The sequence below is a fragment of the Marasmius oreades genome, chromosome 4 (assembly GCF_018924745.1).
Source record: "Marasmius oreades isolate 03SP1 chromosome 4, whole genome shotgun sequence".
In the NCBI taxonomy this organism is placed as follows: Eukaryota; Fungi; Basidiomycota; class Agaricomycetes; order Agaricales; family Marasmiaceae; genus Marasmius; species Marasmius oreades.
Window position 1 is genome coordinate 2,645,843 of NC_057326.1, and position 23,103 is coordinate 2,668,945.

A 23,103-nucleotide genomic window follows, 5' to 3' on the forward strand; every position below is an offset into this window, starting at 1 on the left:
TCGAGTTCGGAACGTTGATGGAGAATATACGGTGACAAACACGTACACGGATGATGTTTTTGGAGGATCTACAACAGTTTCGGGCAAGGAGAAGGCGAAGAAAGAGTTAGGTGAACGCTGGGAGATGAGTGACACGAATACTGGAATACTGCTGGGTGTCGCAGTTGAGCAAGACAAAGCGGATGGTAGTATCACTCTATCTCAGGCAACATACTTTGAACGGATGTTGCATCACTTCAAACTATGGGACAACAAACCTCGAGTCACCCCTCTGCCTCCCAACATCTTGTTGGTAGATTCATCCAATCCATTACCGGAGGAAGAGAGGCGATTTATGAGCGATAAGCCATATAGGGAATTGCTGGGTTCGATTCAGTGGGGGCAGATTTGCAGCCACCCCGATTTATCTTTTGCAGTGAACTTATTAGCTCGCTTTCAGGTAAACCCAGGGAAAACGTATTGGGAAACGTTGGTTCACGTTGCGGAATACATCAGGGTACCCTAAACTACAACATATGCTATCGAAGGGGTATAGGTTTGGATCCGATTGGTTGGGTTGATGCTGATTGGGGAGGGTGCAAGAGTACGAGAAAGTCAACGTCAGGGCACGTTTTCTTTATGGCAGGTGTACCTGTTTCTTGGAGTTCGAAGCGCCAAGCGTCGGTGGCGCTATCGACAGTTGAATCAGAGTACATTGCGTTGGCGAGGGCGAGTCAGCAGGCAGTCTGGATGGTATCGTGGTTAACTGAAGTGGGAATCAAGATCTCGCATCCCGTTGGTTTACATGGAGAAAATGAAGGTTCTCAAAGTTTAACGGAAAATTCGAAACACCATGGACTCGTTAAACACATCGACTTACGCCACCATCATATCAGGGAGAAGGTAGCAAAAGAGCAGGTCGCCATCATGGACGTCAACACTGGCGACAACGTCGCGGACATTTTGACAAAAGCTTTGTCTGGACCACTACACCGAAAGTTTGTCTCAATTCTTGGGCTCGACGCTGCGAAGTACTGTATACAAATTGAGTTGTCGTTCGATACACACTGAGTTTACTTTAACAATCACTAACCCGAATCCCTAGCCTCCCCAGTCAATACGTCTGAGGGGAGACTTTGAAAAAACGCAGTGAAGCATTGTTTGTTAATGTTGGCGTGACATTATTCATAATATTTTCAAAAAAATCTCCGTCACAACCCTTTTTGGGACGTCACGTGCGTGGGGCGAAAAGTGGTGTGGACGTTGGGTTATGAAATGGCGATTTCCAGATGTGCACGATTTACCTCCGAAATCTGGAACCGGAGATCTGGAGAAACTTTCTATGGTTTGACATACACTCACATTGAGCACGCATCTTAGTGTGGTGCTGTGTCAGCGAATCAGAAACTGGACGAGCCGGTATGATGATTTATGGACCCATTGACACCTATAACTCAAGCCTCACTTGACTCACTCCTCGTTTGTTTTCAAGGGAAAATAAAAGCAGAAAGCAGATTTATCATTTCCCCAAGGTGTACCACAAAAACCGATATGGTTGTTCCGTATGCCGGTGGTTCTGGATAAACCAAACCTAGAGGACACTGACAAAGGTATTCCCACAAAACAGGCACCGGTGTACCGCTTCCAACAGTTCTTCCACAAACCACCCCTTCAACTCCATCTTCAATGCGCTCTTGTGCATTGAAAGAGGTAAGAATGCCTTTCGCGTACAACCGATACACGTCCTGACATCTGGTGTAGAGAGTATAAATGTTGTGACAGAACATCGAGCTAGAGGCAAGAGCCCAGAAATTAGCATTAGACGTCCGCTCGAAAGATGACACAAGAGTACTACACCACACGTGTCCATTTGAACACCGCGCGTTAACGATGTTTTCCAGAGGAACTTCCACATGACATGCTGGACATAATTCATGCAAACCATCAGTGAGTTGTCCGTCGAACATGCTATGGACGATGGTGGAGAGCCTTTCTCCCTCCGCAGAAAGCTCAGGCAATGCTCCCGGAAGAAGAGACTGGACTACCATTCTTAACACGAACGGTATGTCGTCCACTACATCCATGGAGATAAATACAAAATCGAGAGCAGAAGTAATGCTAGAACCTAAACATACCAGTAAAAGCAGGAGCAACAAGACTCAGATGTCGGAGCATCGTTCTAAGATTCCGATGACATATGCATGTCAGAATTATCTCTGCGACATTGCCATAATCAATCCTTCTCTGTGATTCCTCGCTCAATTTCTATTTCAATACCATGGAAAGACAAAAAAGTCAATCTCCCTGGCGTACGCTTTCGAGTAAACAACACGAACTCACCCACGCATAATCAGCCAACGATAGTTTCATTCTCAGTGACATGAGTGCATCCCACCCGAATAGATGCATGATAAGGCTGTTTCTGAACGCCTTCCTGAAATCCGGAGACAACGCGCCTTGGCCACCTGGGCACCACGTAGGGAGAGCAATATCGTCAGACATGACAATTGAATCGGGATCTTGGGGACTAAGAACTCCGAGGATCTGGGCATGGAGGCGATCGAGAAGATATTTGGAGCGCATATGGAAGAGAATAGGGCGCATGACGTGGAGAGGAGTGACGCCATGCGCTAAACCAGAGTCAGTTGAATAAAGGATGGTACGGAAAGAGTTGCGGAAGAACATCTTGCCTGCTTTGCATTGAGACGTGCTCTCAGTCAGATATCTCAGAAAAGCCTCGTCAGTGAGTCCATCCCAGAGTCGTGCAACGACCAGCATACTGTTGTGTTTGGCGTCGTGCTTGTAGCTAAAATCGGCGGGTCGAGTGAGCCTAGTATGAAATGAGATAAACTTGAAGATGAGGAATGATCCATATGAACGCTTACTCATGAATCCAGACAACGATTCCGGTGTGGTCATAGTAACTAAAGGCACTCGTGGTATTAGCTTCTGCTCGTCCCAGTCTAACCTCCTTCTTCTCTTTTTCTTTATCCTTCTCTCGCTTTTCTTCGCTCACCGATCCTGCCCGAAGCTCATTGAGATGCTCGACTCTTTCAAATATTTTTCGGGCATTCCTGGTTATTTCTTCACCATCATCCAAAGCTGGAGATGTCGATAAAGACTTCACAACATGGAATGACCCATCCAAGAGGCATACCAGTAGTAAGTCGTGCAGCGGAAGATATTCAAGTCCAACGACAGGGTGTAGATTGGATGAGGCAACATGTGTTTTGTGTGTTTTGAGCAAGTAGGTACGAGTGCCGCACCAGGGACTTTCGGGTGCCATAGAAGAGGCCCACAAGCGAAGTATGCCAGGCGTGGTGTATGCTAGGATTGGCTATTTGCGTATGCGCGAACGAGATTTAGATAGATAGCGGGAGTCACTGAACAGCACTTACGGTACGGTTGGGAACCTCAAACCACTTCAATGCCGTTACGCCTATCAACTTCTCCGCAACATTCTCACCCAAACGCTCGAAGTCGCACTCTATGCTGATTGGTTTGTCGGCTTGCTGAGAGAGTGTTTGCCTAATAGCAATGACCCCAAGTTTACCTTGAGAAGTAGCATAGGCTAAGGTCGCTTCACCTGCATCGAGGAATGAGCAGAAGGAAAAGAGAGGAGACGACGTCGAGAGGCTGACAGGTTCCTGGTTCGACGACCGCCCATAAGGTGACGGATATATGCGTTATCCACTCTTTTGAAATATAGACAGTTCCGATGACTTGGACGGCAAGATCTACAGGACTGAACCTGAATCATGAGTGGAATAAGGAAGCTGTACGGTTCTAGGAAGAAGGTATAAAGGAGCGCACCTCAAAAAGATCAAGGTTCCGGCGCGGGTGCCGCACACAAGAAGGGACCCATCGACGCTAGGTGTGGGCTGTATTCCAAAGTCGGCCTGGGACGTCCATTCGACGGCTAGATGCAACAAGCCTCGAGGAAAGTTCTGACATGAAGCTGGACAGAACTCACACACTACTTGTGAGCAAAGGGTCCGCATTAGCGGAGAATTTGATTTATATGTGTCAAGTAGGACTGGGACGATGTCCAGAATCTGCCTTTCGTGTTAATCAGAAAAGAAAGGTGATGTGCACTGATCAGGTGAGTAAAAAAAGCTCACTTTTATCCATTCACCCTTGAGCGCATTTTTTGTGGATATCCAGAGGGAAAGATTCATGTTAGTAGTCAGAATACAGATAACACATCTAGAACATAAAATAAGTTGTCAATGTCTCGCATAGGCAGTTGAGCATGCATATGCTTACCCAGCACTCGGTCCAACGCCACTGGGGGAAAATGTAACAAACCAGATTGATGGATCGATTGAACCCAATGACACAGCACAAAACTCTGCAAAAAATTGTCCTAAACGCCACGATATTGTGTTCCAATTCACAGACCTTGAGAGAAGTCTGGCCACCGACACGTGTCGGAAGACTTGGAATCGTACTGGATCATCGTCCTGAACCAGTTCAGCGTTAATTGGGAGATTGTGTCGGTCTCGTTCTGATTTGGCTTGGTCGTCGAAGCGTTGGACAAAGTCGCAGCTTGCAACGCTGAAGGCAAAAGCGAATAAAGATCATGATTAATTCCTGGTTCAGGTGTCTAGAGGACGTTACAACTAGTGTGTGCAAGAATGAGAGGAGACCTACTAGGATGTACACTGCAGATTTTGTGACGAAGCAAGCTTGACCATCGGAAGACCACTGCAAACATTTTGACGAAGGCGAATTGAGAATGGTGGAAAAGTTTAAGCAGGTATAATAAGCCATCGTAGACTTGGAGAACGCCTTTGTAGCAGTGGAAGTCAATGCGTTAATGCGTTACCGGTCAGAAATGAAGGGTAACGCGCTCTTCTCTGTTCACTACAGTCACCTTCTCTGAGCTCATTTCTACACTTACACGTTCTTTTATATCTCGCTCATTTTACAGGGATTTTCTACGCAGCCATCACTAACGACAATGGCGATTGAAAGTTGTCGGTCGTCCTCATCCTCGAGCTCGAGCTCGAGCACAGGTTACTCGTCGTCGTCCTCCGCTTCCTCAAACGCAGACGAGTCTACAGATTCTCCTACTCTAAGTCCCACCCACAAACTGTTTACATTTAAATGCGACTTGGGATCCAGTAACCACACATTTTCCTCGCCTATTGCCAGAATCTTCCCCACTTTGTTTCAAACTCCCTTGGATACTCCAACTCGTACATATATCTCTGAATCAAGTAAGCGACGTTCCCGAGCCTCCAGCTTTTTAGGTCAAAAGCGGCGATCTTCTTCACGTCGAAATCCTTCTGCAACTCGTTCTTCCCTCTTGACGCGATGCTCCGAACTCTGGTTCAACGACGGAAACATCGTCTTGATTGCTGAGCAACAATTTGCTTTCAAGGTCCATAGAGGGGTTCTTGCACGCCATTCAGAGGTGTTTGCTGACATGTTTGGAGTCCCTCAGCCCATGGAGATGGAGGTTGACGCGGATCTAGAGGGGTGCCAACACGTCGAAATGCCACACGACCTCGCAGACGATATTTATCATTTTCTCAAGTCGATATATGATGGATTGTGCGTTGTTCTTTTTCTCTGTTTTGGCCTTAAGATCGAAATGACTGGACAGATACTTCATGACGAGACGCCGCTCAAGCCAATTTCCCTCACTTTCTAGTGTACTCCGCCTCTCCACGAAATATATTGCTCCTGTACTACACCAAAGATGCATGGATCAGCTCTCCGCCGACTGGCCAACTACACTTGATGCCTGGGACACAAGAGAATCCGAAGCTACAGACGAAAGGGGTGTTTATCTTCCAAGGGAATCTTCCGCACATCCGGTAGTTGTGATAGAGTTGGCAAATGAAATGGGTCTAGTGGATCTTTTACCAAGTGCATTCTACGATCTATCAAGATACGGCCCCAGCAAGATCTTGGTCGGGGCTCCTGGACGGGCCAGGCTATTGCAGAAGGAGAAGACCCAAAAGAATTGCGATCAAGACCTCGAGACATCAAAGCCCGTCACGCTTACTGAGGATTTATTCGTTAGAACACTTCAAGGTCGCGAACAAGCCCAGAGATTCTTGCATTCGTTCATTATGACACACATCTGGAATCGAGCACCTTCAGTGGACTGTTTCTACCAAAGCGAATACGGGAGTGGCGGTAGGGCATGCCAGGAATCGTTTTACTTCATCACCTTGAACGTGCTGCGGGCTGTGGGTGGGATTGCGTGTGGGAGAGATGCCGACCCTTTGTTTACACTGAGACAAGCAGTCGATATGCTTTCAAGGATGGATTTCATTGACGGCAGTGGCTGTGGTACTAACACTGGAGAAAAGAGATGTGGGTTGCGATTGTGTGGAGCGTGCAAGGCTGATTTTACCGAGGCTTGTGGAAATGCAAGGAAACATGTTTGGATGCAGTTGCCGGAGTGGTTTGGTTTGCAGGACGTTATCGGCGGTACTTGGGGAACAGCTGAGTAAGGATATCAAGACTTAAGTACGCTATTCAGGGACGCTGGGACGCATCGGGGCATACTACCGAAGTCAGCTTGACTTACAATATACATACTTTTTTATTGTATATCCTTAAGTTATGTCTTTAAGTGCAGAAGTCCTTCAGCGTGAAAAGTAGTACACGACCCTTCGTGTTGCCTACGGCTAAATATTCACTTCCCGCTGAAAAGTCGATAGATGTGACATGGCCTAGTGGTGTTCCTGAAGTTGGCCAATTTGCGTAGGCTGCAAGTGAAGCAGTATGATACTGGACGCGAGAGGTATCAGTATTGCGTTCAGATGCCACGTAGAAGGGAAAAGTAGTCGCACCAACTTCAAAGCGTCTCTTTTTTCTCGGCTGGCCACTGCCAAAACTTGTCCGTCTCGATTAAATCGCATGGTCGATATGGGTGTGACGAGATGTGAGAGGGTCTTCATGGGTTTAGGATGCTTTGTTTCATTGGCTATCGCAGACCCGCAGAAGGCTGAAGAGCCGTAGACGTTGATAAGGCCGGAAGTCGAACTGCGAAAAAATGACGCGTGTAAAACGAACGAGGTGTGAGCAAATAAACGTACCCGACACTCAGCAGTCCGCCTCTTGATGAACCTGTCGTACCAGCAAAAGCCCTCGCAGATCCCCTAAACCCACCCTCGTCCTTCCATCTTCTTACGCACCTCCGTTCACCTACATCCCAAAGATAAACCTCCGAGTCACCGCTTAAAACTGCCAGATGTGTCCTTCCTTCGTCATCAGAGGGTGGGACCCACCAAAGCCCTTTTACACCTCCACCACTTGGTCCACCGCTGGAACATTTCATACTCCCTATGACCTGACCAGTGCTACCTCCTGTGGAGGCTGAGGATTTCCAGTCCACCAAATGGACGTATCCGCCGCGCCCAGCAACAGCCAAGACTTCACCAGTGGGCGAAAATACTGATACGTCCATAGATCCTGAGCCCGAACCACCACTACCCTTCTGGTTGTGATCTCGGCCACGTTTTCGGGCTGACGGAGCTAAATCCAACGAAGCCGAGGGATCATCCCATCTTGTGCCCCAAAGTCCTCTCACGCCAGCGCCTCCAGCACCCCCAGCTAGTGTGCCAGATTGAAGGTCGTAAACATAGAAGAACGGTCTGGATCCTGTAAGAAGAATTTGAGTTCCGCCTGGATGAAACTGGACCGAAAACTGGGAAACGAGGGGTAAGGAAGGTACATGAAGAGTTTGTAGTAGTGGTGAAAGGTGTCCATCGATCTTAAAACAGAGGAATGTTAGCACAAATGGCTGGGCTCAAGGGGATAGACTCGCAGTATAAAGCCTGATGCGTCTATCCTTGCTTCCTACTGCTAAAACCGGTACCATAGGAGATGGATGGAATGCGAGGCTCTTAATATCTCCGCAAGCAGCATTCTGAGCATCTTGATTTGCATCCCGCAACCGTGCGATGTCGATAGTACCCGCTTGAAGAACCCGGTTCACCTTTTGCGAGCGTAAAACCCCAGATGTGGACGTCAACAGATGTGGAATGTCCATCGAGTCATCTTCTTGTTCGTCATCGCCATCTGTCCAGGCTTGTTTCTTTTCCTTCGCCTTATTTTTGCGTGCTTGAGCAGCCCATGCTGGCTCAGGATTTATCCTTTCAAATTGCCTTCGCAACCGAGATTCATACTCTCTACCGGGTAATTCTTCTTCATGTGGGGCATCACGGAGTTTCCTTAGTCTCCTTGAGGATAGAGACACAGTCGATGGATCAGAGGGGTCAACCCAAGCGGACACTTTGGACTTTCGAGACGGTTTATTGGAGGAAACTCTTGAACTGGAGGTGCGAGAAGAGGATGATGAATCAGAGTCGGATCCATCAGATTCAAAGGAAGTATGAGATGATGGTCCTGCGATTTGCTCTTCGTCGCTGTTCTCTTGTCGAGAGATTCCCCCTTCGTCAACAAAAAACAACTAAAATGAGAGCTTCAGCACTTGGCTGAGCCGTCTAAAAGGGTACCCACATCGCCATCCATGAGATTAGCGAATTCATTTCCTCCTTCGCCAAAACTATCTTCATCAGTTTCACTGTCCTCGTACCCTTGCTTTCCATTGACCCTACCGACAAAAGTGGTCCCAAACAGCATGCTTTCCAGCCGACGTTCTTCATCATCTTTAGTGTCGTCGTGAAGGGTACTGGTTCCAATTGCTTCGCGCTCTTTTGAAATTTTTTGCTTTTTTTTAGCGTGCTTGACCATGTTCCTCTTGCAACTAACAGATGCCGGCAACTTGGTGAAAAAGTGGGAATCGGTTACGTAATACGTGTCGCTCTCAGTCAGGTCGCCTTCGATGGCGAGGGTTCCCCCCACTCTTTCTTACCTTACTATCTACAATCCGACCTTGACGGCTACTGGATCCATTTCAAACGACGATGAAGACGCCGAAGAACAAGCTCAAATTCTGTTCTATACTTCCAAAGAACGCGCCACCTCTAGGGACACCATCCTCAGACAGGTCGGACTTGCCAAGGCCCTTGCCAATTTCTCAGAGTATGCTATTTTGAATTCGAACTCAAGCCAGTATTGACTCTAGAATTAGAATGTTCAACCCCGGAACATCTTGCGAAAGCGTTCATTCTCAAACGAGGCGTATGATTATGATCTGTCCCGAGCCGGACTTTTGGATACATGTAGTAAGTGACCCACCGTGACCTCTTCCTAGAAATATTATTCAGTGTTTCATATAGGCCGTTGAGGTTTCCAAAATACCGAGAGCACACACCATAACTAAAGCGAATTCGAAGGGGAGAGGAAATGAGAAACAGAAGGAACCTGCTATCTCTTATGACTATAGTGACGCCTCGGTACATGACTTGGCTCTAAAGGCCGATCTAATGAAAGGTTACGAGCATTTCAAGGTGCTTCTCACCCTCTTCATTTATAGCCTCTTCGTTAAAGCTGTCCTCCCTTCAGTTGACACATGGATCATTCACTTCAATTTTATCGACTCAAGGACGAACCGCATTAGAACTTCAACTAGAAAGATTTTTTATCGTGTGGGCCTGGTCTTGGGATTTAGAAAGCGGATTCGAATTTGGGGATCATCTTGGTAGGTGCCTCTTTACCAGCCCGTCGACTATCCTGAAACTCTTCCAGGTGTGCCTTTACATTCTACGCATACAACGATAGCAACATTATTAGACGAATTCTCGTCAAGAATACCGGATAACCTTGCTCCTATCTTCGCCACCCCTACTCATATCATACTCTCTAAACGATACATCGACGGACGCTTACCAAAGTCTCTTTCTCGTTATATTCTTTCTCTAGTACTGCCTTCACCAGATTCTCCCGGCGGAGACCTCGATCTAGAATCAACTTTACGGTTGAAAAAGCCGCCGGATCCTATTGGTGCAAACTATGATGGCTTTGAACAAGAAGCTCATTCACAACAAGGACAGAACACGAACTCGTTTATGGGTATACCTACGGGTAACCTAAATATGAACGTTAATGTCAAATGGAGCTGGCCTGGCTATTTGACTTTTGGAAAGTCCGCTCAGAAACAGAACCAGAATCGACCTTCCCTTGCCTCGTCCACGTCAGACGAGAAAGTCAAGGAAGAACAGGATGTCGACGATCATAGGAACCAACATTCTCATCCTGCAGATGCCGAGATCGACAGAAGTGCTCTAGACGATGCCATCTCCTCGGAAGGGGTCCACGTATCACACTCAGTTGCTCAGGAAGACACGCACGATTTTGCAAGTGCGGATATTTCTAACACCCCGTCGACCACGTCTCCACCAATCCCACCGAAACAGTTCTCATCGACCGGGGTTCACATCTCTGATCCTTTGAATCCACTACTGACGAAGCGAAGAACGGTTTACTATTTAACCGTATGTCCGCGCCTTCAGTCACTACCGAGAGGCTGTTGATGAACTTTCCACAGAAACCCGGTCGGACGATTTCGTGTATCAGCTTAGACGATAATAAGGATCCCGATCTGGAAAGTCTAGATTATATTTCCGTGCAGATCGACGGACTCTTTAAGGATATTGAAAAAGTAACGAAAGACCTCCCAAACAGGTGCATCCTCTCCTTGCAGTCCTTTGTTCAAACAGTTGTTCATGTTGATTGCATGAACAGTGCTTCGTCTGATGGGTCTATACCAGTCTCGAAATTACTTCAACAGAGAGATCGACATATCTTGGCTTTACCTCACTTTACAGCCTCCACTTCAGACAAACTTTTCTCATCGAAATCGCAACAACTTTTCAACGCTCAACAGTTTTTGGAGAGGTATGTCCTTACTTCCTAGCTATGAAGGATCGCTCCCTCACGTCCTGGAAGTGATCTGGACGTCAAGGAAGTATTCTCTCGAGGTCAGAATCCTCAACATTGGCATGTTGGACGGAAACTCAAACAAGGGGAGACAGTGTTCATGGAGGTCTTCAGTAAAGAGTCGAGTTTGACTGACGTTGATAATGGGTTAGCTGGGATTATCAGGCGTATGGAGGGGCTCGTGGATATATGATCGGATAGGAACTTATATCACGAATGTTTGTGTATGCATAGTTTGTGGGTGTTGATCGTGGATGTACCGGAGGTCAGGGAACGCTTCTCTACTTCACTATCTCCTCTCCACTCGAACCCGGTACCCCACCTTCTGATAATTGAAACCTCACGAGAGGCCTGAGCGCTGATCTTCTAGGTACAACCTCAAACCTCCCGTTGGTCTGTTGCTCGACCGACACGGGGATCTTCTTCCTATCTAACTTCGAGCTTCACCATTACAATTTCCGACTAATTGGAACCCCGGGCCTTCCTACTAGACGCGGTCGTGATAAAGGCCCACTCAGCAACGGATAAAACTTGTCAATCTGCGATGGGGTTGGGGCCGTCCAATTCCGTTAAGCTTTGCAAGTTGCTTGAATGCGACTTCTCAATCATTCGGAGGCCCCTAGAAGTGAATGGAAACGGGTATGGCAGGAATCTCCAGAGTGACAAGTACATACAGGAAATTGATAATATTACATCTTTAATTAGATTCGTTGCAAGGGAGGACAATACCCCGTATTCAACTGGCTTCCACGGATACGTCCGGTCCAGAGATGATAGCCTTAATTACGCCTTTTCCATCCTCGCTTTTACCAGCGCGAGTGGTGTTGAACGCGACGAGAGCATCGGTGAATGGGTACCTAAACAAAACAGACATTAAAATATACTGAAAACCACCTCACTACACACCTATGTGTAACAAGAGGTTTGAGATCGATCTTGCCTTGGGAGACCAGGGCGATAGCGAGAGCATAGGCACCGGGCTACAGAAACGTTGTCAGGAAGGAAGATATTGTCGCTTTTTCACTTACCCCATAACGAAACGAGCCCTTGAAAACAAGTTCTTTGACCATAATCATACCGAGATCGATGGTTACATTGGGGTTACCCATTCCGACCTATACGCGATTGAACGACTATACTTAGAAGGGGCGATAATGTTATTACGGGCTTACTTGAACCACCGTACCTCCGACTTTCACGAGGTACAGCGCTGTTTGAATAGAAACCTCAGCACCACTAGCGTCAACGACCAGGTCAATAGCCGTAGATCCTCTATCCTCGATTCCAAGAACTTTCTTCATGTTTTCCGCATTACGCCGACTGTATTGGATTCTAGGTTCGTTCTCGGAGGGCGGAATCGGCTGGTAGGTTTCTGCACCTGCATATTTTTTGGCAAACTCAAGTCTGGAAGGAACGATGTCGACGGCTATGATACGTGATGCTCCAAGGGCTCTGGCAACAGCCATGCAGAGTAAACCGACTGGGCCGCAACCGAAAACAGCGATAGATTGGTTCGTGCGGAAAGATCCAAGATGGGAAACAGAGTGGACTCCTACGGAGAGGGGTTCCATCTAGTCAGGTATCAGTACCGGATCAATGAAAGAGCAATTAAATGATGAACTTACCATAGCACCGTCTTCCAGTGAAAGGTGGTCAGGCAGCGGATACACTAAACTTCCATGCACACGGTAATAGCGTGCGAGAGTTCCGTCGTACGGCGGTGTGGCGGCGAAAACAATATCCGGGCAAAGCTAAAACGGAAAGATTCAGACAAGGGAGAAGATATAGGAATTGCCTCTACATTGTATCGGCCACTCTTGCAGTGAGTGCATGAGCCTGAATCTTAAAGTTATGCAGGTCACTCCTACAAAGACTAGAAACCTCACCACAGGTGGCACCTAGTCATAAGATCAAAAACTGGGATCGAAGTTACTGGGAAACAGCCTCTTACCAGGTTCAATGGCAACTCTATCTCCTGGTTTAACATGCTTGACCTTGCTTCCAGCTAAACACTTTCGGTTCACTCATTTTAAAGGAGATACCGTCTATGTAGAAAAACACCTTTCGATATCACGCCCGACGACTCATGCCCTGTCATGCGGAGGTTATCGAAGACATGACTTCAAAGGACGTGTGGGAATTACCAAGGACCTAAGAATATCTGAGTTGACAGTAGACTTCATGAAGAAGATAATTAACCATAGGATTCTTGAGGACGAAATCTCCTATCCTTCCGTGAACCAAATAGTGAACCTACGTCGAGTAAGATCCTAAGTCATTGTCGTGGATCCATTGAATATAATACTCGCGTCTGAGCCACAAATGCCTGAGAGACACGGTCAGAGCTTGGTCATAACCAAAGTTGGTAGCAGAAAACACAGAAACTCGTACCTGTTTTTTTGACCTCTACGATCACATCATTGTCGGAGGAAACTACAAAAAATGAAGGGTCGCTAAATTATTGCCGTGACCGGTCAACGAACTTACGATCGGGAATGGGGCGGTGTTCGATTGAGACGTTCCCGACTGATTGGAGGACGAAGGAAGGATTATCTGACATGGTGGTAGGAAGAGAGGAAAAAGCGGTAGTAGAATTTCACATTTGATGCCTGGTAGCTTCCGAGAAACCTCCGAGGGAGGGTTGTCGGGATTTCTTCGACCCACGGTATTCCGGCTAGTGCGGACCGGCCGGTCCGGTAGAAGGCTAGTTAAATGCTCTACAGTACATACATCCCTCAATACATGTATATAGTGCTAAAGATACAGCGATCCCTTTGATGCTTTAACTTCCAAAAGGTACAGAGGCCGTCACTACGTCTTGAAAATTCTCAACAGTCTTGCGGTCACGATCCGAGTCCTACACAATGGGCATTCTCTGGAGGACGACATAACGAGTTCTGAGCATCCACGGCACATCGCCATGTGCCTTCCGCAGCTTGTAAGCCGATTAACCTCAACAAGATAGTGTTGATCGTACTCACCCGCAATCGACAATGGCGATATTGGCATCTTCGTCTTGACAAATCACACAAAGTCCGCTGTTGCGTTCGTGAGCTTTCGCGGTTAGTCTCGTCGGAGGCTTTGCCACGCTTGGTTCTGTCGTAGAGATTGTCGGTGATAGTGTTGGAGGCGATTCCCGATCAGACGCAGGAGGTAGAATATCAATTTCTTCTTGCGGGATGGACGAGTGTACCGATTCATCTTCTTCCGGCGCGTCTTCAACTCGAGCTCGCCGATCTGTTGTTGCATTCGTTTGTTGACCATCCCTAGACCTCCGCTCTGCCTCTTCTCGAGCTCGTTTTTCAGATTCTTCCCGTTTTCTTACCTCTCTAATCAATCTCTCCTCCTCCTCTCTCTCCTCTCTTTCTCTTGCCTCTCTCTCTTCCCTTTCTCCCCTCTCAACCTCGACCAGTTCAACGACTCTCTTAACTAAATCCGACTTTTCCAAAATCATCATGTTTGTGGCATTGACGTGATTCAAAAATAGGATTTGCTTGAGGGAACTTATGGGAAGGGAGGAAATATTTCGCTCTGACATATTTAGAAGCTCATCCAAAGACGGAGGTGGAGGTGGAGGTGGTGCGGGCGATGAGGCCGTGGGTCGGGAAATTGATGGAGGTGGCGGTGGCCGCGTTGTGGTCGACGGAGGTGGTCTCGAAGAAGACGGCGGTCGCGGAGGCGTCGTTTGCGGACGAGTATATGTTGCGTACTGAGGGTGTGGAGGCGGGGGCGGTGGTGTGTACTGAGGATGATTACCCCAAGGTGGTAGTTGTGCATGATGATTCGCGTTCCTTGGAGGGGAATTCGGAGGCCGCGTCTCATAATTAGGAGGCGGGCGATGAGGCGGCTGAGGTTCCAGATCTGGTCGAGAAAACTCCGTTCGTGAAGGTGGAATCTGTGGTCTTGGAGGTAGATTAGGTTGTGGCTCTGGTCGTGAAGAGAACAACCCTCGAGGCCGAGCAGAACTTCTATTTGGTACTGAATGCGCGCGATAAAATGCCTCATTTGCGGGCGGAAGACATCCATTCCCCCCTCGGATAGCGAAGAGTGTGTTGATCACATCGTCCTTTTCAACTGCCCCATCGATCGGGATATTATAAGCTCCTGCATATTTCTTCAGTTTGGATAGAGGTAAAGATCTCAATTGTCCCCGCCCCGCCGCAGTGACTGAACGCGATGGTAAGCTTTTCGTGACAAAGAGATAGAGATTTGGGCATGAAAGAGACTCACTTGGGAGATACTCGATGCAAAACGCGCAAACATTCATCGGATCGTATCCAGAATCCCCAGGACCAGAAGATCGAGGCATCAAGGCCTGGTAATCTGTGCAATTATGACAATAAGTGTAGCCACAATGGTTGCACCTCCTCGGACGAGTGAATAGGAAGTTGAATTCTTTGTTGCATTTCCTGCATGCGACATCCTCTGGGCTATTGCTAATGTTCGGAGGGGGTCCACTGAGTAGAGGCAAACCGGACATTCACTTGTTTGGAGTGATTCAGTGACACGAATTCGACGAGGTATCCAGTGCGCACTTTGCTTTATAAGTAATTCAAAGAACATTCTAGTACTAAGTAGTAATTGGCATGCGGCTTGCTGACTAAAGAGACTACCGCTACAGACAAAGCGCGAAACTGACAGATTACATGGCTGATTCTATTATGATGTATCTAAGATGGATAGAGTAAAAAGTGCAGACCTACACATGGCTAGTATTCTAACAAAGTACAGCAAGACAAGACCGAAAATGAAACTGTAAACATGCATCCAAGTTGTCAACCGAGCTGACAATTGGTATACCAACAACTACAGCCTTAAGCCAAGTCCGTCATGTTGTTTCCCTCCCAGACCAACGTCTACGTCCCCCATCGGTACGTCTTTCAGGTCGGATTTAGGACTACCAGAAGGCGAAGAGGTGGACGGGGATCCAATAACGCTATTGTTATTAACAGAATCAGACCACGCTGCTGGGGAACTGAAATTCTGTGAGTCTCCAACATCGCTATCTACATCAGGCTCAGCGCCTGTTGAAGAGACCGGCGAGGCGGCTTCGTCTGCAGCTGGAGGCCGTTGCATAAATCGGTATCGCTGCATCATATCTTGTTCGCCTAGAGTGATATCGTTTCCATCGATGAGACTGTCATTGTGCGAGTCCTCGAAAGGAGGCGGGTCGATATCGAGGGAAGGCGAGGGTAAAGGCGCCCGAGTGTCGGTGCCGGAGGTCCACAAGTCCGAGACGCTTGGGCCACTGAAATAGTCGGGTAATGCAGCATAGACGGGCTCCAGAGAAGGTGTAGGTAATGAAGGAGTATCACCGGCCAAAGTTCTGTCGGAATTGGGTTTCAACCTTGCCTCCTCAGTTAGTTCGTGACTTCTGCCTCCTAGTGGTTTGGAAGTTCGCCGTCGGTAAAACAACAGATAAGCATTCGCATTCTGGAAGAAAGTCAATGAAAAACGCGACAGATCAGGATAAAGGGACTTACCACTGCCTCAGTGGATTTTGCAGCAGTGACATATGAATCGTCGAAATGGTACCACTGGTTGTTTGTATGATTCAGTGCATAAGCCCTGTAATGCCCTCCTCCCAAGCCTCCAATATGTTCGTCTACTGCAAACAAATCGTAAATCAGAGGTTCATCAAGCCCAGCATCCACTACGTCCAAGACTTCCCCTAGTTCCTCAGCGGACAATCCACTCTCTTTCAACCGCCTCACGACAGGCCACTCCCCTACCATATCTGTTAAATCCAATCCATCGATCGGGAAATCGACAAATGCATCAATTTTGTCCCTCAACATCCGACTGTTACTAAATCTCTTCAGATGTACTACAAGCACATCTGGCACGTTCCATAAATCGAACCTCTTAGTCGCCTGTTGATGTTTCTTGCATCTCGGACAATACCACAAGTCATCCTCGCCCAGCTTCTCCTCCTTCGTGAACTCGTCCAAGCAATCCTGCAGAGAAATACCCTTTGTCTTCTTCTCCCCTGTTCTTCTTTGCGCTTCCAGATATTCAGGGTGAATGAAGTCCTCCCACTCATCCCAACGCGCGTGTTCGAAAACTTTTTCTTCGCCAAAATAATATGCCTTCATGTTCTCATCCCATTCACAGAATAGTGCGTCGTCCGGCAAAATAAAATTATCCTGCTCGCCTTCGTCCATAGCCTGCTGGCGTCTCTCGCATGATTCGTACTTGCTGGACGCCGGGCCGTAACCTTGATTGGTACCATACCCCGGATAATTCTTGTGGAACTTGAGAGTGAAGATATTCTTCTTGACACCGACTCGGACGGGATCTCGTGGATTACTGAAACGATCTTCCTCTAGAGCACCGTCGATGAGGGTGAATTTCTCATCAACAATATCTCCCTCGTCTCCATCCTCCGGCTGCATCTCCACGACATCCCCGTTTTCCCTAACCTCTATCACGGAAGTGTTACTTCCAACGTCTCCACTCCTCAAATCAATCTTGACAATGTCCTCTTCCGAAGAAAGAGCCGACCGTTCTGAGTCATCTTTCTCCTCCCAAGTCCATAGATCCCTGGCATTTCTCGTCCATCTCTGTAGCCGATCCACGACAGCTTCATAGGTTCCTTCTTTCGACTTCGCTTGCTCTTGGGATACCACCACGATACTAGGGTATCCAAACAAACTTGCACTTCCTGACCGATAATTAAAACTTCCATACCCTCCGCCCATTCGCGCAGGTCGCTCCGACATCGCATCGCAAAGGAACAAGGGAAGGACGAAGGAATCGCATTTCTTCTTTTCCTTGTCGCGGTCTTTGTACGAGCGAGCCTGCTGCGCGTGGCAGGGAAGCTCGAAACAAACAATCACGTCGTTGGCAGACATATCGCTCACAAGGACAGTGTCGTCTAGGTTCTTGTAGAAGCGGTTGCCAAATATCTCTAGCGTTAACAGGTTGTCGGGATTGATTGGTTCTGGGCTCGGCTCGGTATCTGATGGGGAAGAGGACATCCAACGGGCTAACAGCGCACGGACGTCCTTGAAAGTTGAGTCTCGGTTTATTTCAATTGGAACCTGGGAGAAGGTTCAACATGGATAAAAAATGTTGGACTCCGGCGCTCACCTTCACATGGGGTTTGGAGAGGTTCCAAGGAACGTAGAAAATCGTGTGTCTCCACTTCTTTTGTATGGGCAACGGAAGAGTGAGATACATGAAAGGATCAAAGGTAATCGACACCTATATCACCAAGATAGATGAGCATATTCGTCGCTGTGGGCATGCTGACGCACCTTTTGACATTCAGGGCATACTAACGTGCTCTGATATTGACCTTGGAACAAGTCGACGATGACACTGTCGTTACGAAGCTTGTACCCATCCCAACTTTCCTTTGCAAGCTTCAACAACTCTTTGTCGCCACCTCCTTCCCAGTCTGGCTTCTCCACATAAGGCTTCTTCAACACCCTATTGAGGTCTTCGTGTAGTCCATCGAGGAGGAAGGCAACGAGTTCCTGCGAATCGTGTTGCTGATACCCGCTGAATTGTGGCGCGAATCGTTGTAATTGGCTTTTGAACTCGCGTGGAGAGTACGAAGTAGAAACACCTGTAGATGCCCAGATTCGTTCTAACAATGCGCCGAAAGCTTCAGCAATAGCTCCATGCATTCCGAGCGGGTTATCCGGGTTGAGTTCATCACGATAAACTCCGCCTATAGACCAGACGATCAGCTAAAGATACCGTTTGAGTTAAAATGCGTCATTACTTTGGAAGTATTCGGTCAGTTCTTTGGTGTGTGCGAGGCATTGCAACGCCGAGTTCATAAAACATGTGTTACCCCTTATAAGACTGATGTGAGTACCAAATCATTGCGAAAGGGTCGAAGCTGATGACGCGTACATGTTTCCAAGACCCAGAGTACCTGGTTCGATAGCTTTCCCGTTATTCCCGTTGAGAGTCTTCCCTGACGTACTGGATGAACTGATGGTTGATTGACTACCGAAAGTCGTAAGCGCATTGCTAGGACGCGCCATAGGTTTCGGAGTCATCTTGTTGAAGAAGCCTTCGCTGGAGTTGAATATGGGTGTATGTGCAGCTGGTTCGTTATTGTTGTTGACATCAACAATCCATCCGTTGTCTCCCGCAAACTCGACAACAAAAGGGTCGTCCGATTGATAAGGGGTGTCGTCAATAGCCATATCGGAGGGTTTGACAATGCTGTGTAGACTGGGGTCGATTTTCGTGTGAGGATATTCTTTGTAGTTGAAGTCGAAGTCAGTCCCGTTGTTGTCGGGTACCCAAACTCGGTATGGGGACATATTTTCAGAGTTAGAAGAGACTGATTTGGCTAATGTATGGCAAAGAGTCTGCAATGTATCGCGAGAAGAAAGTGTGACATATGGATGACATGTCGAGTCGGTCTTCTGTGCAGGGCCATCGGTCAGCCGTAGGACTCTGAAACGCGGTGGATGAAGTTCGAGTTGCACTTGTTGGCGTTGTCCTCTGGAAATAGCTTTTCTAGCAATGGACTTGACCGGCTTGCCATACCTATAGACGAGAAGTGTGAGAGAGAATGGGTGATTGATTCCACCTTGCTCACCATGTAATGAAGTGATTCCAGGCTTCTTCTGGTACGTATTCCACATCTACACCCTCAGTTAATCCCGGCTTCAGATTACCGTACTGATCAAGGAGTGGTTCGACAGCCACTGGACCAAGATCCTGTTCAGAAACCGGGCCCTCCTTGTCCACTTCTCCTTTGCAGGCTTTCTGCCAACGCCTAAACCATGTTCTATCAACAAGATACCATGTCTGTCCAACCTCCATAGTTTTATGCCTGAGTCGGTCGATTGAGTCGACTTTGTCCGAGGACTGGGGCGAGGAAGCCGGAAGTGACTCTGCGTCATCTGGTTGGTCTGCCATGTAGGCGTCGATTTCGTCGTTGGCGTCGAGAGGATGAGGATGAGGAGAACCAGAAGTGTGTCTTTTAGGCGAGGAAGCGTCTGAGGGAAGTGAGTCGCTACGAAGCCGTTTTCGAGTACTCAAAGTACCCTCCATTTACATAACAGAGATTAAAAAAACAAAGAGATCGCGTCACAAATGTCACAATGACCACAGTCACGCGGTGGAACGAAGTTTCGCAAGCTCACGTGCTCGCGCAAAATCTCTTCGTCCAATTCCATCTCTATTCCTAGCTATTCCTAGCTTATAACCCTTCTGGCGGGGCGTTTCGCACTCTCAAAGTAAAGCTCTAAACCCACAACCGCTAATGTTCTTCGCCCTTTGCGTGTCTGACGGCCCGCAGAAACCCTAACCCTAACTTTCTCATTGTGTTCTTGCCTGCCTTGCCAACGTCTCGATAATCGAAATTCCGAACAGAAGTCTATGTAGACCTGCCCTTCCCTTATACTACTACCACCATCATGTCTGCCATTCAGAGTTCGTTGTGATACCACTCTCATTCTCCTGCTCGTATTCAACTGATCTCTGTCCAGGCAAACACTTCTTGAATAAACCAGAAGACCTGGTTTCTGACTCGCTTGAAGGTCTGTGTGCACTCAATCCAGTGCTTACCCTCGACCGTCAGAATAAAAGTTAGCTCGTCCCCTCGTTTGTATTCTAGCAAAGCTATTGACATATTGGACGCCAGTTGTTCATATTGCTAAGCATGATCGCTCAAAGGTCGCTTTGATCTGCGGTGGGGGTTCAGGCCATGAACCTGCTCATGCCGGCTTTGTGGGTAAGTCTACAGTCTTTCAATTCGAAGCGTCGATCCAGTTTACCGTTACATAGGCAAGGGAATTCTCACAGGTCTATGACTACTTGCCATCTTGACTTCATGTGCTCAATTTGATCAAAAGCCGCCGTTTGTGGAAATGTTTTCGCTTCTCCCAGTGCTAGCCAAGTCCGTCGTGGGATTGATCTCGTGCAGAATGAAAAAGGGTTTGAGCGTCTTTTTTCGAAAAACATTTACCCACCTGACTTTATGAGCTTAGAACAGTGATAATCGTCAAGTGCGTAAATATACATTAACCTCTGGTATCTCACGTCGACACCGTTATCTCAGGAATTACACAGGAGATATACTCAATTTTGGTCTTGCTAAGGAACAGTACGCTGCTCTCCATCCCGAACAGGCTGACCGTGTCAAGTTCGTCATCGTCGGTGATGATGTTGCTGTTGGAAGGACACAAGGTTACATCGTTGGCAGACGGTGCATTCCATTCACTGCGTTTCTTATCCTCCTCGTTGCTCACAACTCGGTCTAGAGGTCTTGCGGGCACTGTTCTTGTATACAAAATTGCAGGAGCCCTTGCTCAACGCGGTGCTAGCCTTGATGAGGTCCACGATATCGCTCAATGGGCTTCTTCGCGTGTAGCTACTATCGGTGTCGGACTCGAACATTGCCATGTTTGTTGATCTAGATTTTGCGCAAAATAAAAGGAGATTCTGACATACTGAATAGGTTCCCGGAACTGCTCCCTCGGTGACCCATTTATCTGTTTCTGAAATTGAGATTGGTATGGGAATTCACAACGAAAGCGGCAACAAACGAGTCTCTCCTGTCCCCCTCCTCTCAGAGCTCATTCCCCAACTTCTCGAGCTACTTACATCCACTGAGGATCCTGAACGTTCATTTGTTGATTTCAAGGGAAAAGGAAAGGATAAAGTTGTATTACTAATGAACAACCTTGGTGGTGTAAGCGAACTGGAATTGGCGGGAGTCTTATCCGAGACTAAGAAGCAGTTGGGAGCGAGAGGTATATCGATTGAAAGGATTTTGTCTGGTAGCTTCATGGTCTGTCTCCATACTTGTCACAGTAACGAGCCACTAACTTGAGTCATCCAGACGAGCTTGAACATGCCAGGGTTCTCAATAACCCTTTTATTACTCCCTTCAGAGTCCTCCGAACCGTCATTTGATCTTGTACTGTCGCTCCTTGATGATACAACTGAGGCTCCTGGCTGGAAATGGTCGTCCGGTAGGCCTATCAAGCCCCTTCAATTGACAGCGGTGGCGGTAGCAGCATCGAAGTCTGTAAAGGGCGCATCGATCACTGCAAGTAATCCAGAATTATTCATCCAGAGTATCAAGAAGGCCTGCGAGGCACTGATCAAAGAAGAGCCCGAGATCACAAGGATGGACAGTGTTGCTGGGGACGGTTGGTCTTCATTGTCTTACAAAATGTACCAAAATGCTGACGGTCCTAACCAGGTGATTGTGGGTTGACTCTTAAAGTGAGCTCTATCGCACCATATTGTCTGTGCTCTCCGCAGTAATTGGGCATGTATCGCCGCAAATTACTTGCGATCGAGTCATACTAGAGTTGAAGTGATAGATGTACTAACTGATATTAATTTCTAGGCTGGCGCCCAAGGTGAGTAAGTTTCACCGGTAAAAAACTTACCGTCTTCCTGTCGTCCCGATGCAATGCCCAAAGGGCTTTTGAAATTTGAGCGCTCGGTCCAAACTTCTCACCGGCATCTTGGTGTCTGTTTTGATCCAGCCTATTCATCTCAGGTGTCCTGAACAAAATTGGCGACGGGAGCATCTCCGGAAAGGACGTTATCGGAAGTGTTATCGCTGTTTCTCAAGTGGCCGAGGAAGCGATGGGAGGGACCAGTGGTGCACTCTACTCGTAAGCCTGCCGTATCGATCTTTTCGAACATCAAGGTCCTAATTATTGTGAGTTAGAATATTCTTCTCCGCTCTCGCCCAGGGACTCTCATCATCCGCGTCTTCAAATTCAGCCACCACAACGCATCAGGTATGGTCTGAAGCGTTGAAATCCGCACTAGCGAAACTATATACCTACACTCGAGCTCGACCTCCGTCCAGAACGCTTGTCGACCCCCTCGCCGCTTTCGCGGAAGCTTTCTCTCCTGACTCTTCGGCTCAAGCTGTACGGGCGGCAGCCACAGCAGCTCAGAAAACACAAGATCTTGAGGCTAAAGCGGGCAGGAGTGCCTATGTCGAGGGGGATAGGTTGAAGGAACAAAAAGTTCCCGATCCCGGTGCTTGGGGTGTCAAAACAATTCTGGAGAATTTGAACATAGCGTGAATCGGCCCGCACACCGCGAAATGATTATTTGCGATTGTGCTTTATGTTTATGATACTACTGAGAGAAAGTTTGCAAAAAAATGTGTACGAGTAATTGTAAAATGAATGTTTGGACCCGGCTTCTATTCGGAGGGATGGGGGTTACAAATTACATTCTGGCTCTCCATACCGCAGCCTTGACAGCTCGATCTTGTCCTCTGCATGGAGATCGTCGCGGCGTCGTGTACATCAAAGATTCGGTACTGTCAAGCTGGACACAAACTGAATGTGGATGTAGATCCACATCTCA

General features: G+C 47.7%; 8 protein-coding genes across 10 annotated transcripts; 3 read left to right on the forward strand and 5 right to left on the reverse strand.

The window, feature by feature from the left end:
* Positions 1-1,477: 1,477 nt before the first annotated feature.
* On the reverse strand, positions 1,478-4,816 carry E1B28_007662 (uncharacterized protein). The gene is made up of 14 exons (XM_043152425.1): positions 4,633-4,816; positions 4,381-4,585; positions 4,246-4,330; positions 4,101-4,185; positions 3,953-4,034; positions 3,793-3,898; positions 3,621-3,730; positions 3,378-3,565; positions 2,865-3,316; positions 2,670-2,809; positions 2,320-2,609; positions 2,115-2,244; positions 1,835-2,053; positions 1,478-1,770 (listed from the first exon to the last, which is right to left on the reverse strand). The coding sequence occupies exons 1-14, from the start codon at positions 4,750-4,752 to the stop codon at positions 1,571-1,573; spliced, it is 2,412 nt and encodes an 803-aa protein (XP_043010511.1). The 5' UTR covers positions 4,753-4,816; the 3' UTR covers positions 1,478-1,570.
* A 17-nt stretch (positions 4,817-4,833) lies between these two features.
* E1B28_007663 (uncharacterized protein) lies at positions 4,834-6,550 on the forward strand. The gene is made up of 2 exons (XM_043152426.1): positions 4,834-5,538; positions 5,591-6,550. Exons 1-2 carry the CDS (start codon positions 4,943-4,945, stop codon positions 6,447-6,449), a joined length of 1,455 nt encoding a protein of 484 aa, XP_043010512.1. The 5' UTR covers positions 4,834-4,942; the 3' UTR covers positions 6,450-6,550.
* Positions 6,551-6,567: 17 nt separating this feature from the next.
* Positions 6,568-8,697, reverse strand: E1B28_007664 (uncharacterized protein; the record flags this gene model as incomplete). Its single annotated transcript, XM_043152427.1, has 5 exons — positions 6,568-6,729; positions 6,792-6,984; positions 7,038-7,714; positions 7,769-8,413; positions 8,464-8,697. 5 exons carry the CDS (start codon positions 8,695-8,697, stop codon positions 6,568-6,570), a joined length of 1,911 nt encoding a protein of 636 aa, XP_043010513.1.
* A 70-nt stretch (positions 8,698-8,767) lies between these two features.
* E1B28_007665 (uncharacterized protein) lies at positions 8,768-11,297 on the forward strand. Its single transcript, XM_043152428.1, has 8 exons — positions 8,768-8,988; positions 9,038-9,131; positions 9,186-9,356; positions 9,412-9,547; positions 9,595-10,340; positions 10,394-10,530; positions 10,591-10,743; positions 10,795-11,297. Exons 1-8 carry the CDS (start codon positions 8,789-8,791, stop codon positions 10,976-10,978), a joined length of 1,821 nt encoding a protein of 606 aa, XP_043010514.1. The 5' UTR covers positions 8,768-8,788; the 3' UTR covers positions 10,979-11,297.
* Positions 11,298-11,521: 224 nt separating this feature from the next.
* On the reverse strand, positions 11,522-13,345 carry E1B28_007666 (uncharacterized protein; the record flags this gene model as incomplete). Its single annotated transcript, XM_043152429.1, has 14 exons — positions 11,522-11,642; positions 11,692-11,765; positions 11,814-11,900; positions 11,958-12,356; positions 12,411-12,536; positions 12,587-12,621; positions 12,672-12,683; positions 12,737-12,790; positions 12,847-12,876; positions 12,930-12,936; positions 12,985-13,038; positions 13,095-13,111; positions 13,177-13,218; positions 13,273-13,345. 14 exons carry the CDS (start codon positions 13,343-13,345, stop codon positions 11,522-11,524), a joined length of 1,131 nt encoding a protein of 376 aa, XP_043010515.1.
* Positions 13,346-13,762: 417 nt separating this feature from the next.
* Positions 13,763-15,265, reverse strand: E1B28_007667 (uncharacterized protein; the record flags this gene model as incomplete). The annotated part of the gene is made up of 2 exons (XM_043152430.1): positions 13,763-14,952; positions 15,016-15,265. The coding sequence occupies 2 exons, from the start codon at positions 15,263-15,265 to the stop codon at positions 13,763-13,765; spliced, it is 1,440 nt and encodes a 479-aa protein (XP_043010516.1).
* Positions 15,266-15,591: 326 nt separating this feature from the next.
* Positions 15,592-19,809, reverse strand: E1B28_007668 (uncharacterized protein; the record flags this gene model as incomplete). Its single annotated transcript, XM_043152431.1, has 7 exons — positions 15,592-16,218; positions 16,269-17,828; positions 17,878-17,991; positions 18,045-18,463; positions 18,518-18,591; positions 18,652-19,299; positions 19,352-19,809. 7 exons carry the CDS (start codon positions 19,807-19,809, stop codon positions 15,592-15,594), a joined length of 3,900 nt encoding a protein of 1,299 aa, XP_043010517.1.
* A 112-nt stretch (positions 19,810-19,921) lies between these two features.
* E1B28_007669 (uncharacterized protein) lies at positions 19,922-22,934 on the forward strand. 3 transcript variants are annotated; one of them, XM_043152432.1, is made up of 14 exons: positions 19,922-20,190; positions 20,247-20,345; positions 20,402-20,491; positions 20,545-20,562; positions 20,613-20,694; positions 20,748-20,765; positions 20,819-20,965; positions 21,021-21,162; positions 21,218-21,550; positions 21,602-21,914; positions 21,968-21,990; positions 22,118-22,130; positions 22,274-22,391; positions 22,448-22,934. In XM_043152432.1, exons 1-14 carry the CDS (start codon positions 20,175-20,177, stop codon positions 22,812-22,814), a joined length of 1,779 nt encoding a protein of 592 aa, XP_043010518.1. In that variant the 5' UTR covers positions 19,922-20,174; the 3' UTR covers positions 22,815-22,934. The 3 variants fall into 3 exon arrangements, with proteins under 3 accessions (XP_043010518.1, XP_043010520.1, XP_043010519.1); XM_043152434.1 differs by having other exon boundaries at positions 22,118-22,391; XM_043152433.1 differs by having other exon boundaries at positions 21,968-22,391.
* Positions 22,935-23,103: the final 169 nt, after the last annotated feature.